This window comes from Coenobita brevimanus, chromosome 64, assembly GCF_032717465.1.
Source record: "Coenobita brevimanus isolate Jiangsu-jjx chromosome 64, ASM3271746v2, whole genome shotgun sequence".
In the NCBI taxonomy this organism is placed as follows: Eukaryota; Metazoa; Arthropoda; class Malacostraca; order Decapoda; family Coenobitidae; genus Coenobita; species Coenobita brevimanus.
Genome location: NC_137017.1, coordinates 9,937,810 through 9,949,993, shown reverse-complemented (window position 1 = coordinate 9,949,993; position 12,184 = coordinate 9,937,810). Strand labels below are relative to the sequence as shown.

Sequence of the window (12,184 nt, the reverse complement as noted above, 5' to 3'; positions counted from 1 at the left end):
TAAAGTCAAGGTTAAGCAAATAAGAGATGCGTTTGTTTTGTGGCGTGTGTGTGTGTGTGTGTGTGTGTGTGTGTGTGTGTGTGTGTGTGTGTGTGAGAGAGGGAGAGAGAGAGAGAGAGAGAGAGAGAGAGAAAGAAAGACAGTGAAAGTAAAAGGGATGACTGTTCCTGATTTCATTTCCTAATCCTATTGCCTTACACATTATATTTTTCTTCTTTTTATTTTATAATTTCTATTCACATTTCGTATTATCGAAGCAAGTAATCTTTTCACTCTACTGGAAATATTTGTTCTAATTTTTCTTTTTAGCTCATTTTATTTCTTCATATTTTTTGCATTATTTTAAATCACACTACTGCCTGCACTATTCACACCGACCGAAAGACAAGCATTCATTATATATTTTTTTCTTTAATAAACTCTTCTTCATTCCCCTTATGGTGTTAATGTAATTTCTTGAACATAATTATTATCTGATTGAATTTCAGATTTTTACGTGCCCTATGCACACCAGGAATTCTGTATTACCGAAGCCATTTATTGTATGGTTTTCCTTCCTTATTTTATCCATCTTTTTTCCAATTCCACATCATCTGTTAAGTCCTACGTAATCGTCACAATATCCCATTTCCAGTTTTTTATTCAGCTATCCATACCAAAAATTTAGCTTTTCCCAAAACCATTCATGCAATACTTTTTATGTCCATATTATGTCAAGCTATTTTTTTTTTTTCACCTATTCTTCCAGTACAGTTCCTTCCACATAATCCTCCTATTATCCCATTTCCTATTTTTGCATGCATTTTTCACGCCCAATGTCACTAACACGATAATTGCTTTGTAAGGGGAAGTCCCGGATGTAACGTAGACCGGAAGTTTTTTGCATTGTTCGCTAGTTGTTTTCTTTTTATCGTTCACAGTGAAGGGAAAAAAAATAACGGCAGCAGGTTATGTAAGTATGCGATTTCAAGGTCTGCAACTTGTGTAGTGTGTTGCATGACTGAATATATCATTAATTATTAATGTTATTATTGTATTGTTATTATTATTATCAATATTATTATTATTGCTTTGGAGTTGGCACTGAGTATTTGGCTTAATTCAGGTCTGTTCCCCCCCCCCCTCTCTCTCTCTTTAGTTAGGATGGAGCAAGTATTGCATATTCGCGTCTGCATTCATGTGTCTGTTAGACACAGACAATATTTTAGAATATATATAATAGATAAACATTCTATTCATCTTTTGATTTAAAAAAAAAAAAAAATGCACGCATGGATTAAGTATGTGGCTGTTTGCCCAAATTTTCCTTTTCCATATTATTCTACTTTCTGCCGATCCTATAAAATTCCTTCAGGTTTTTCATTCCTGCAAAGTATTACTTCCTCTCTTGTTTCCTGTACGGCTAATGCCGGAGGGTCTGGAGGGTGGGGGAGAGAGCCTTCTGCTGTGCTATCCTTTTCTCCTGCTCCTATGCACTATATTAGGATTAAGGCCGGACCACCTCGTAGGGACCGTAAGGTCTTTGTGGTCTGTGTATCTATGTAACTCTATGTAGCTCTCTTTAATTCCTGTGTAGATTATTACATACTGTCCTGTTGAGTACCAGAATAGGATCACTACTTACGTGCCCTGTTGGGATCTCTCCATAGGTCTTATGGTAGAAATTCCATATTGCTACATAGGATCTTTATTTACTGTCCTGTTGAAGTCTTTCCACTCGCCTTATGACAGAAATTACACGTCTTTATAGGATCATCTGTCTGTGTCTCCATAGTCTCTTTATACACAGTGCTAGTTACGTGGATGATCTTTGGAAATTATGTATATCCGTAGTATAATCTGTTTCCTCCACAGAGCTACGTGAAATAAGCTTCAGGTGGATAAAAGCCTGGGTCTAGTTAAGGTGCAAAGAGTAAAGAAATTTCAGGCACCAGCAGCCGAGTTAATGACCAGAGAATAGTCTTTGATTCCTTCTTCCTTGCATTAAAAAAAAAAAAAAAAAAAGAAGACTCCTCCAAGATTTGTAACTTCGACTATGCCTATGGACTGTAAGTGTAAATCATCACCCTTTCATTGTCCTCCTCCTCCTCCTCCTCCTCCTCCTCCTCCATTTCCTTCCTCCCCCCTTCCTTCCTCCTCCTCTTCCTTCCTCCTCCTCCCCCTCTTCATATTTCAGGACTTTACCCATCTCATTCACCACCTGCACTCCGACCACGTTTTATTTTATAGATGCTAAGTCAGGAAGATTTTATTCAACTTGGAAATCATCGCTCGTATAGAACAGGTTAATAAAGGTTCGAAAAATGTCTCCTAAGTTGAATAAAATCGACTGGAGGTGGGAAGGATGAAAAATAAACGCGAACGAATTGAGAGGATTAGTTGCCTGAAAGTTATGAGTATGTATTTATCAGTTCCATCGATAACACACATTAATTTGCTGTTATTGCTTGACTCGAGTTCCGATACTGATTTTGCCTCTTTTTCAGGCTGATCTGGACATGAAGAACCAAAACAGAAATAAGGACGAAAGAGAGGATGTAAGACAGGAGGCAACAGAGAAGATTGGTGAACAGGAGACAGCCGCCACCACCACCACCACCACAACCACCACTACTACCATCATCAACTTGGTAAGATAACCTTTGAAGTTACTTTGGTATTTTCTTGACTGAATCAATTTTGCCACTCACAGAGGCGGCCTTATGCCCTTTAGATCTTGGTGTGGGGAAGGGAATGAAGGGAGACCAAACTTCAGTAAATCCCCTAAATCCAGTGACTTGTTAATTTTTTATCATTGTTACAAGCGGACGGATTTAATTCAATTTCCGAAGGATCTGTTTTACTGAAGGTGTTTTTATGGCTATATCTAACTCCACCATTTCGAGAGAGTCAATTCTAATATAAATAAAATCGTCTGGAGATAGCATAAAACAGAAAAAAATAAAAAAACTGAAGAAAGTGAATCTGGGTAAAAAAAAAAAAAAAGTTGGAAAGTGAGAGAATTTTGAAATTGAGTGCTGATGAATATATGTCGGAAGATTGAGGAAATGTGAGCAAAGTTACACGTAGTTTGCCGGATATGAGACTAACAGGGAGAGAGAGAGAGAAAGAGAGAGAGAGAGAGAGAGAGAGAGAGAGCAGGGCCTGGCGGGGCAGGGTAGGGCAAGGTAGGCAGGGTAGGGCAGGGCAAGGCAGGCAGGGTTGGGCAGAACAAAACAGAACATGGCAGGGCAAGGTAGTTGCAGGGTAGGAGAGGGTGGAGTAGGGCACGACAGGGCAGGGCAGGGCACGGCAGGGCAGGACGGGGTAAGGCAGGGCAGGGGAGGTCAGGTCAGGGGAGAGAACGGCAAGACAGGGCAGAACAAGGCAGGAGATGACAGAGCAGGGCATGGAAGGGCTGAGAAGGGCAGGGGAGGGCAGGACCTTAACAAACTGCAGAGGATAGGTATATACAACCTTTATAAATCTTCTAACGCTTGAGGGGAGCTGGAGAGGGACGCATTCACGTGGTGGCACCGATACACCTGAACGACTCTCTTCTCCAGTTATATGAACGTCCCTCGTCTCCCTCCCTGTTCCCGGAAAGAAGGATAATGGACCGTAGGAGGAAGAAAAAATGGGAACTAATCGGCATGGCATGATTACGTAGAGGCATCAAAGTTGAATTCTGATTTACAGTTATATGTATCTGGGATTTTAATATTTGTCATTCAGCGCAAGACCCAACCTCAGGGGGAAAGATGTTGCTAAAGATCATGGCCGTAGATCCCATCCTGTGGGGAGGGAGAGGGATGGGAAGGGAAAATTCCTCCCTATAATTGGACTGGGGGGGGGAGGATATCCTGTGTAATCATCCCCCCGATAGTTCTAATGACACTAAAAATAGAATACAAAATAAATCCTAAAATTTCCCTCAGAATACTTTGTCATCTCACTGAAAAAATACGTAGTTCTTTCAAAGAGATGAAAACCGCAGTTGCAGAAATTATATTAATATAAGTACACTTAAGTTGATCCGACGTAGTAAATAAAGGTTTTATAAAGAGTGCCAGTATGATGATGCAGTGCTGTCAGATTTAGCTGCAGGTAATGAATTGTGCTCCATTTCGTGTCCGCATGTTTCGTAATCATAGGGGCATTTGTCTTCTTAGTATAATAGGAAAAGTGTATGGTAGGATACTTATAGACAGAGTTAGAGAAAGAACAGAGAAATTAGTTGGAGAAGAACAGGGAGGCTTTAGGAAGGGAAGAGGTTGTGTAGATCAGATATTCATTCTTAGATCTTTAGTGGAAAAGCTTCTAGAGAAGGGAAAGAAGTTGTATGCGGCTTTCATGGATTTGGAGAAAGCATATGACAGGGTGGATAGACAAGGATTGTGGAAAGTGTTAAGAATATATGGAGTAGATGGGAAGTTGTTGAATGCTGTGAAGAGTATGTACGATGGTGCGAAGGCTGCAGTGCGTGTGGATGGTGAACTAAGTGAATTTTTCTCTTTGAAAGTTGGTTTGAAACAGGGATGTGTCATGTCTCCATGGTTGTTTAATCTGTACATGGATGGGGTAATAAAAGAGGTACAAGGTAGGGTAGTGGATGTTGGAGTGGCCCTGGTGAGAGAGGATAGTGTTTGGAAACTCCCTGTACTGTTGTTTGCAGATGATACTGTGTTGTTGAGTGAAGACGAAGGGGAGCTGCAAGGCTTGGTGGATGAGTTTGAGAGAGTGTGTAAGAAACGGAACCTAAAGGTGAATGTAGGGAAGAGTAAAGTGATGGTTTTTGAGAGAGGTGAAGTTAGTGAATGTACAGCGAGGTTGGATGGTGAGGAATTGGAAAATATGAGTACGTTTAAGTATTTGGGTAGTGTGATGAGTAAGGATGGAGGTTTGGAGGGTGAAGTGCTTGAAAGGGTGCAGCAGGGAAGAAAGGTTGCTGGTTCCTTGAAAGCAGTGATAAGAAACAGGGAAGTGAGCATGGAAGTGAAAAAGTTACTACATGACAGTATTTTGATACCAACTCTAACGTACGCAAGTGAAGCTTGGACATTGTTGGAAGGACACAAGTCAAGAGTGAGAGCAGTGGAAATGAGTTATTTGAGAGGAGCCTGTGGAGTCACGTTGAGAGACAGGCTGACTAATGAGGATATAAAGGAGCGTTGTGGTGTGGATGTGGATGTGATAAGAAACGTAATGAGGAACACACTGAGGTGGTTTGGCCATGTGGAGAGGATGGAGGGTGAAAGACTGACGAAGAGAGTGTATATGAGTGAGGTGGAGGGGGGAAGAGGGAGGGGGAGGCCGAGGATGAGATGGAGGGATGGGGTGGAGAGGTATATGAGAGAGGGGGGTGTGAGTTGGGAGCAGGGCAGTGAAATGGCGGGGGACAGGGCGACTTGGAGGCGATTTGTTTGTGACCACCCCAAACGGGATTGAGGCGTCTGGCAATAGATAGATAGATAGATAGATGTTTCGTAATTGACATTTTTCCTACTCTGATAACCTAATAATATATTATGTAGCTGCATCACCTCACTTCTTTGACTTTGATCCTCTTCTCTCTACATCTACATACTGTTTACCCTCCTAAGTCACCCCCTCCCAAGGAATTATAACAAGTACACGCCAATGCTGAAGGCAAAGCTGAGGAAGTAACATTTCTACAAGTTTTCTCTAATAAATTAATCAAAGAAAACCAAGTATTGAACATTAACTATACTATATTTTCATCACAAGGCTACACGCTCGTTATTTCCACTTGGTCTAAATATGACATCTCTTAATTTTGAATATAGAGCTGTAAATAGAAGAAATTAAAATACGGTTGCTAGTTATGGGAAAAAATACAATGGAGAAGCTGCAGAGTAGCATTTTTTTTTTTTTTACCTCTCAATTAAGGAAAAAATGTAAAATGAAAATATCTGCATGTTTAAGTGAAAGTGACGCGGAAGGGGAAGGGAAGAAGGGAGGAACATATATATATCTGAAATGTTTGAAATGGTGAAGGATGAGGGTGAGGTGTGAGGAAGTGTGAGGATAAGGTGTAAGGATGAGGTGTAAGGTGCAAGGATGCACTGTAAGGATGAGGAGTAAGCTATGAGGATGAGGATGATGTTTGAGAATGAGGATGAAGTGTGAAGATTAGGTGCAAGGATTAGGTGTGAGGTGTGAGGATGCGAATGGAGTGAGGAAGGTGCAAGGATGAAGTGCGAGGTGTGAGGATGAAGTGTAAGGATGAGGAGTGAGGTGTGAGGATGAGGATGAAATGTGAGAATAAGGTGCAAGGATGAGGTCTGGGGCATGAGGTGCAGCGATGAAAATGAGTTGTGAGGAAGAGTGACGATATGTACTAGATATGAGGACGAGGTGTGAGCAAAACTACTAGATGTGAGGACGAGGTGTGAGGTGTGAGAATAAGGATTAGGTATAAGTATGAGATGTGAATATGAAGTGCAATATACCGCTCAAAAAAAAAAAAAATGGTAGTGATTATCAGACCTTGGATATCTTCTTCATTTTCATTCTCCTATTATTGTAGACTTATCACAGACTTTGGCAGTAGTTACTAAACCCTGGTCAACCACCTGATTACTGTTGTTATTATTATTATTATTATTATTATTATTATTATTACATGGATGAGTGAAACTGCCAGCAGAGTGGGAAAAGGCTGTGATTGTACTCCTGTACAGAAAGAAAGGTGAGCGAAGGAAGTGCGAGGATTATCGTGGCATGAGTCTATTGAGTGTTATAGGGAAGGTATATGAAAAATTATTATAAAGTAAGAGAGATACCAGAAGGCCTAGTGAGTGACGAACAGGGTGGCTTTAGGAGTGACAGAGGATGTGTCGATCAAATATTTGCAGTGAGACCGATAGTGGAGAAGGCTTGTGAAAAGGCATTTATGGATCTGGAAAAAGCGTACGATAAAGTAGAGAGAGAAGGGTTGTGGAAGGCTTTGCGTATGTATGGTGTAGATGGTAAGCTGCTAGGTGCCTTTAAGAGTTTTATAATGGTAGTGAGGCATATGTGTGGGTAAATAGGCATCTAAGTGAATGGTTCAAGATCAGTATGGTCGTGCGACGGGGTTCTGTGATGTCCCAATGGATGTTCAGTATATATATGGATGGGGTGTTGAGAGAAGTAAACACACGAGTAATGGAGGAAGGGATGGCGTTGGTAATGAATACTTGCAAATACCGGACAAGAGCTTGGTAGATTAATGCAGAGTTTTGTAGATGTCTGTGAGCGTCGTGCCCTGAGAGTATATGTAGAAATGAGTAAAGTGATGGTTACTGAGAGAGAAGGTGACTCCCAGTGTGGTGTTACAGTTAATGGAGAGACACTGGAATTGGTGAGAGAGTTAAAAATACAGTGATAGAAAAGAGAGGAAAATGTGCAGAAGTGGAAAGTAGTGGTGCAATGAGCCCTTGATACGAAACAGAGGCTTGAGTGTTGCAGCTGCACGAGGCTAACATGAAGGAGCGTTAGTGCTAACTTAAACATGCGGATTTGAGACTATGGTGTGGCATGAAAATGAAAAGTCAAGAATAAGAGCAGTGGAGATGGGACTGTTTCTGAATGTAAGTGGAGTACAGAGAGTGGATAGGATACGAAATAATGCGATTCGTGAAGGATGCGGAGTGAGGAAGTCTGTGGACACCAGAATCGAAGAGTGTACTGAGCGGGTATGGTCATGTGGAGAGAATGGATGACAATAGGGCGAATATGAAGGAGGGAGAAGGCGAGGTAAGCCAAGAAAAAAGAGGAGAGATATGGTGGATGAGTGTGTGAGGAAGAGAGGTATGGAAGTTGGTGAGGCTAATCAACAAGAGATCGAGCTGGCTGGATGAATTTTGTGTGGAGAAGCGCGTGCCCAGAGATTTGGCACCCCCTTATTAACATGACAACGTTCGCATTGACTCTATCGGGTAGGTATATGTGAAGCTACAGTACTTGGTGAAACCTTTTGGCCTATCAGATGGAGTCAGGTTTCCGTGGGCTTGAATGATGAGTGAATGGAAGCGAGGGCCATTGATTTTGGCAAACTTTGACCGTCAGGACGCTGCTACTCCTCACCCCGCTCTAGGGTGGGAAAGGAGGTCTGGATGCTGATGCTGAGGATTATTATTACTATTATATACAAAAATCTGATACGTACTGCATTCCAGAAAAACTTCACATAAACATTTGTGCTGTATCGTCAACACTGGCTTTCTATTATGATGAGTTACTTTCATGCATATATTTACCTGCATACACACACACACACACACACACACAGTCAATATGAAATATCTTTATCAAAGGTCACCTCTCTCTCTCTCTCTCTCTCTCTCTCTCTCTCTCTCTCTCTCTCTCTCTCTCTCTCTCTCTCTCTCTCAGACACAGATGAAAATGCTTAATCATGATATGCACAAGTGTGTGTGTGTGTGTGTGTGTGTGTGTGTGTGTGTGTGTGTGTTTATGCAGGTGTATCATCTGTGCCTTTGTGTACATTCCATTTGTCAGTGTGGGGTCCGAATATTGCATAATGAAGGTAAAAAATTTATAGCTGTTTAGACAAGGTGAATAGCTGAATTAATTTCCTCCTTACCCAGACAGATTAATGAATTTATTGCTGTTTAATCATGCTACCACCAGACGATTTTACTGAGCTAAGGGAGGATTTCTTGTAGTGGAAGATTTAATGTAGACTGTATCTAACCCCTCCAGCTGTAAAACCTATCCAAACCTGAATAAAATCGTCCTAAACTGATAAAAGGGGGGAGGAGTGAATCCCCCCCCCTCTCTCTCTCTCTCTCTCTCTCTTCTCACTCGGTTTTATTCAACTGATAGTGAGTCATAGGAGCATGGGTGTGTTAATCCCTGCACAAATAGCACTTTCATGGTCGGGAGAACTCTAGTTCCCCCTTCCGGCAAATGCAGATGATTTTATTCAGCCAAGAGTTCGTCATAGCAGCCTGAATTTGTCAAAACTGTGTGTGTGTGTGTGTGTGTGTGTGTGTGTGTGTGTGTGTGTGTGTGTGTGTGGGTGGGTGCGTGCTTGTGTGTGTGTGTGCTTGTGTGTGTGTGTGTGTGTGTGTGTGTGTGTGTGTGTGTGTGTGTGTGTGTGTGTGACACCGGCTATCTATTTGCTTCTGGTCTTTATGTGTGTATAAATGCGTGCTTGTGTATATGTACCGGTATGTGTCTGTGTGTGTGTGTGTGTGTGTGCATGCGTGTGGGTGCGTGCTTGTGTGTGTGTGTGCTTGTGTGTGTGTGTGTGTGTGTGTGTGTGTGTGTGTGTGTGTGTGTGCGTGCGTGTGGGTGCGTGCTTGTGTGGGTGCGTGCTTGTGTGTGTGTGTGTGTGTGTGTGTGTGTGTGTGTGTGTGTGTGTGTGTGTGTGTGTGAAACCGGCTATCTATTTGCGTCTGGTCTTTATGTGTGTATAAATGCGTGCTTGTGTATATGTACCGGTATGTGTCTGTGTGTATCTATACTTGCGTGTGTGTGTGTGTGTGTACATGTTTGAGTACGTGTTTCCGTGTGCATGCACTGTGTGTGTATTTATCAGATGTGAGATAATTGCACCAAAGTGAGGCGAAATTACCTCTTCACTTATAATTACGACAAAATTACTGTATATCGCCATCTTCTTCATCATCATCATCATCATCATCGCTATTACCACGGTCATCATCATCATCATCATCGTCGCCAACATCATCAACAGCTAATTTCCTGCTATTGCAAGTAAGTGGGTAGAAACTGGAAATAAGAAAAAAACAAACAGAACTGCAAGAGGAACTTATCGATAGGAAGGAACTTAGTCACTCCCACAAATTTAATACCAAGCCGTGCTGCATGCATTTCATTGAACCTTAGTTATTTGGTAGGAGTGAGTCTGCATAGGTACTCCTGTAGGTTTGTTTCCACTTGAACCAGCAACGGCGCGACCCTTCAAACGAGAGCGTGACCTGTTACCTACTACACCACAATCACACATTTATACATTTAGTGTGCTCTGTTCACTTTAGCTTAAAAGTGACGTCTTCCCATCTTGAATACCGAGCTGCAACAAGACTTTAACACTAGAGGATGATGCTAACCAGGAAGAAGTTCTACGGTAAGGATGCAGAGCCGTAGCATTATCTTTTCCTGCTACAGATTTATGTTTGATAAACTTCAAAAGGACGAAAATCAGGCCCATGTTGAGGTGAATGAACTGCACCAAAATCGAACCTACACTAACCCAGCCCTAACGAGGGGAACACGGCACACTACCGACCACGACACCAGCTCCCGTTAGCCTTACCGGAGTCTCATCAGTTTCCCACCACGACTACTATGTTTTCTACCATATGCTTCGATCTTTCTGCAGTTAAAAAAATGTGTCCCTTTGTCAGCCTATATTCATTTCCGTCCGAGAACGCCACCTTTAATGAATTCTTGCTGCTGACACAGGATTTTATTCAGCAGCTTCAGCTTAGGAGAGAGCCCGGGTAGAGAAGGGGGTAATGAAGGCTATCTCTAACCCTTCCATTTCGAATAAGCAGACAAAATAATCTTGACGCATTAAGAATAAGCTAAATCAGATGTCGGAGCTGCGGTGGTTCGACTGGTGACGCACTCTTCTCGCGAGGTTTTGAGTTCGGACCCAATTCGTGGCGGACATTTTGAGTCTGATAGTACGCCTTTCCATTTGTTCATATACATTTGCTCCCTGTCGCTTCCATGAATGGCATGTACAAACGACACAGACATAACCAGAACAGTACTTCCACTTTCACATGCATCACTCTTCCTTCAGATACCCCTAACGTAACCCATTCGTACTTCGCTAGCATGAGGAAGAATTTCTTCTGACTGTCACCCCCCTCCGGAGGAAATCTGATCCTGTAGTGTAGGCCATGGACTGGTACTGACACAAAACAGTTCAGACGTCATCGTACTGAGGGCAAATTGGGTGAACGTGTGGAATTCGATTTCCCTATTTTTCTACTCAACTTTCAAGGGCAGCTGAGTAGTCCGTTAGTAACAGGGTTCGAACCCTGGTATGGGCAGCTGGCGCCACTCGACCTTGGTAACAATTCACCCTTTATGGACTGAAACTGAGTACGTACTATAGGGTAACACTAAGAGTAGGTGTGGTAGCCTTGTATCGCAGGATAGTAAGTGAATTACCTGCCACAGGCTCATAGGTCTAACTTCCGGTGACAAGCATCGCCGATAAGCGCTTCGTGGCATCTACTTCTTCCTTTATCTTACCTTTTTAGGAGAATACATTATCAGTGAATTTAGCAGTTCCTGAATCAGCACAAGAATGCAGTCGGCCTAACATGTTCACAGGCTCACCCGTCAATGTGAAAATAATGACGAGTAGCCATGTCATCATTTCGCTGCATTTCCACCCACCTTACAAAGGAATGTAAATGTTATTAGTGAATACAGGTTATTGAGTGAACGCTCGGGGGATGTCGGCCTCACACATTCCCAGGTCCGCCTCCCCTCTCCACCCAGCTCCCCCATCCCGTGACTCGCTCTTCGGCTCAGAGGCTCTTCCCCGCTTCAGTGTTGCCTTGGCCACTGGTGGGTAGGGTTGTGTCCGTCCTTTCCCTGGTTCATATCCCTGGACTTCCTTTGTAATGTAAGTACAGAATTATAGGATCAACTTTGATGTACGCCCATTGATGCTATTAAGAAATATGGGATTATATTTGTGTGGCGACTGGATTACAATTGCCTTTTTTTTTTTTTTTTTTCCTAATTTTCGTGGTTCCTATTCCGAGATTCCTTCCAGATGTAAGTACCATAGCTTAGAATCAGTGTGGATATTGTCAATTTTGTTCACAGCATGTATTGGTTTGTTTAATTTCTTTTTATTTCTTATTTTTAATTTTTAACTTACGTCGATGAATTGACTATCTGGCAGGTGTAAGTGAAACGCACGTATAAGAAGAACAGTAGGAAATATTTAGGGTATAAGCAGACAGGACAGGTGAAGCCCGGATTTGGGAAGTTTGAACGGTGTGTGAATGAGTGTCAGGCCCAGTTCAAAAAGAATAATGTTGATTATTCTCTTTCTTTTTTTCTTTTTTTTGTCCCTCGTCATAGCTTATTTTTTGGACTTTACGTTATCCTACGGGGAGAGTAAGTGCATTTTCACATTTTTTTTTTTTTTTACTATTGAAGTTTGTATTGCGTACGAGAG

General features: G+C 42.1%; 1 protein-coding gene across 1 annotated transcript in view; it reads left to right on the top strand.

Moving 5' to 3' along the window:
* The first annotated feature begins 11,572 nt into the window (after positions 1–11,572).
* The window catches only part of LOC145404659 (uncharacterized), an 18,693-nt gene continuing 18,081 nt past the window's right edge, over positions 11,573–12,184 (top strand). Inside the window, exon 1 of the mRNA XM_080276198.1 lies at positions 11,573–11,620. Coding sequence (XP_080132324.1) covers positions 11,619–11,620 — 2 coding nt within the window. The 5' untranslated portion in view covers positions 11,573–11,618. The remainder of the gene's footprint in view (positions 11,621–12,184) is intronic.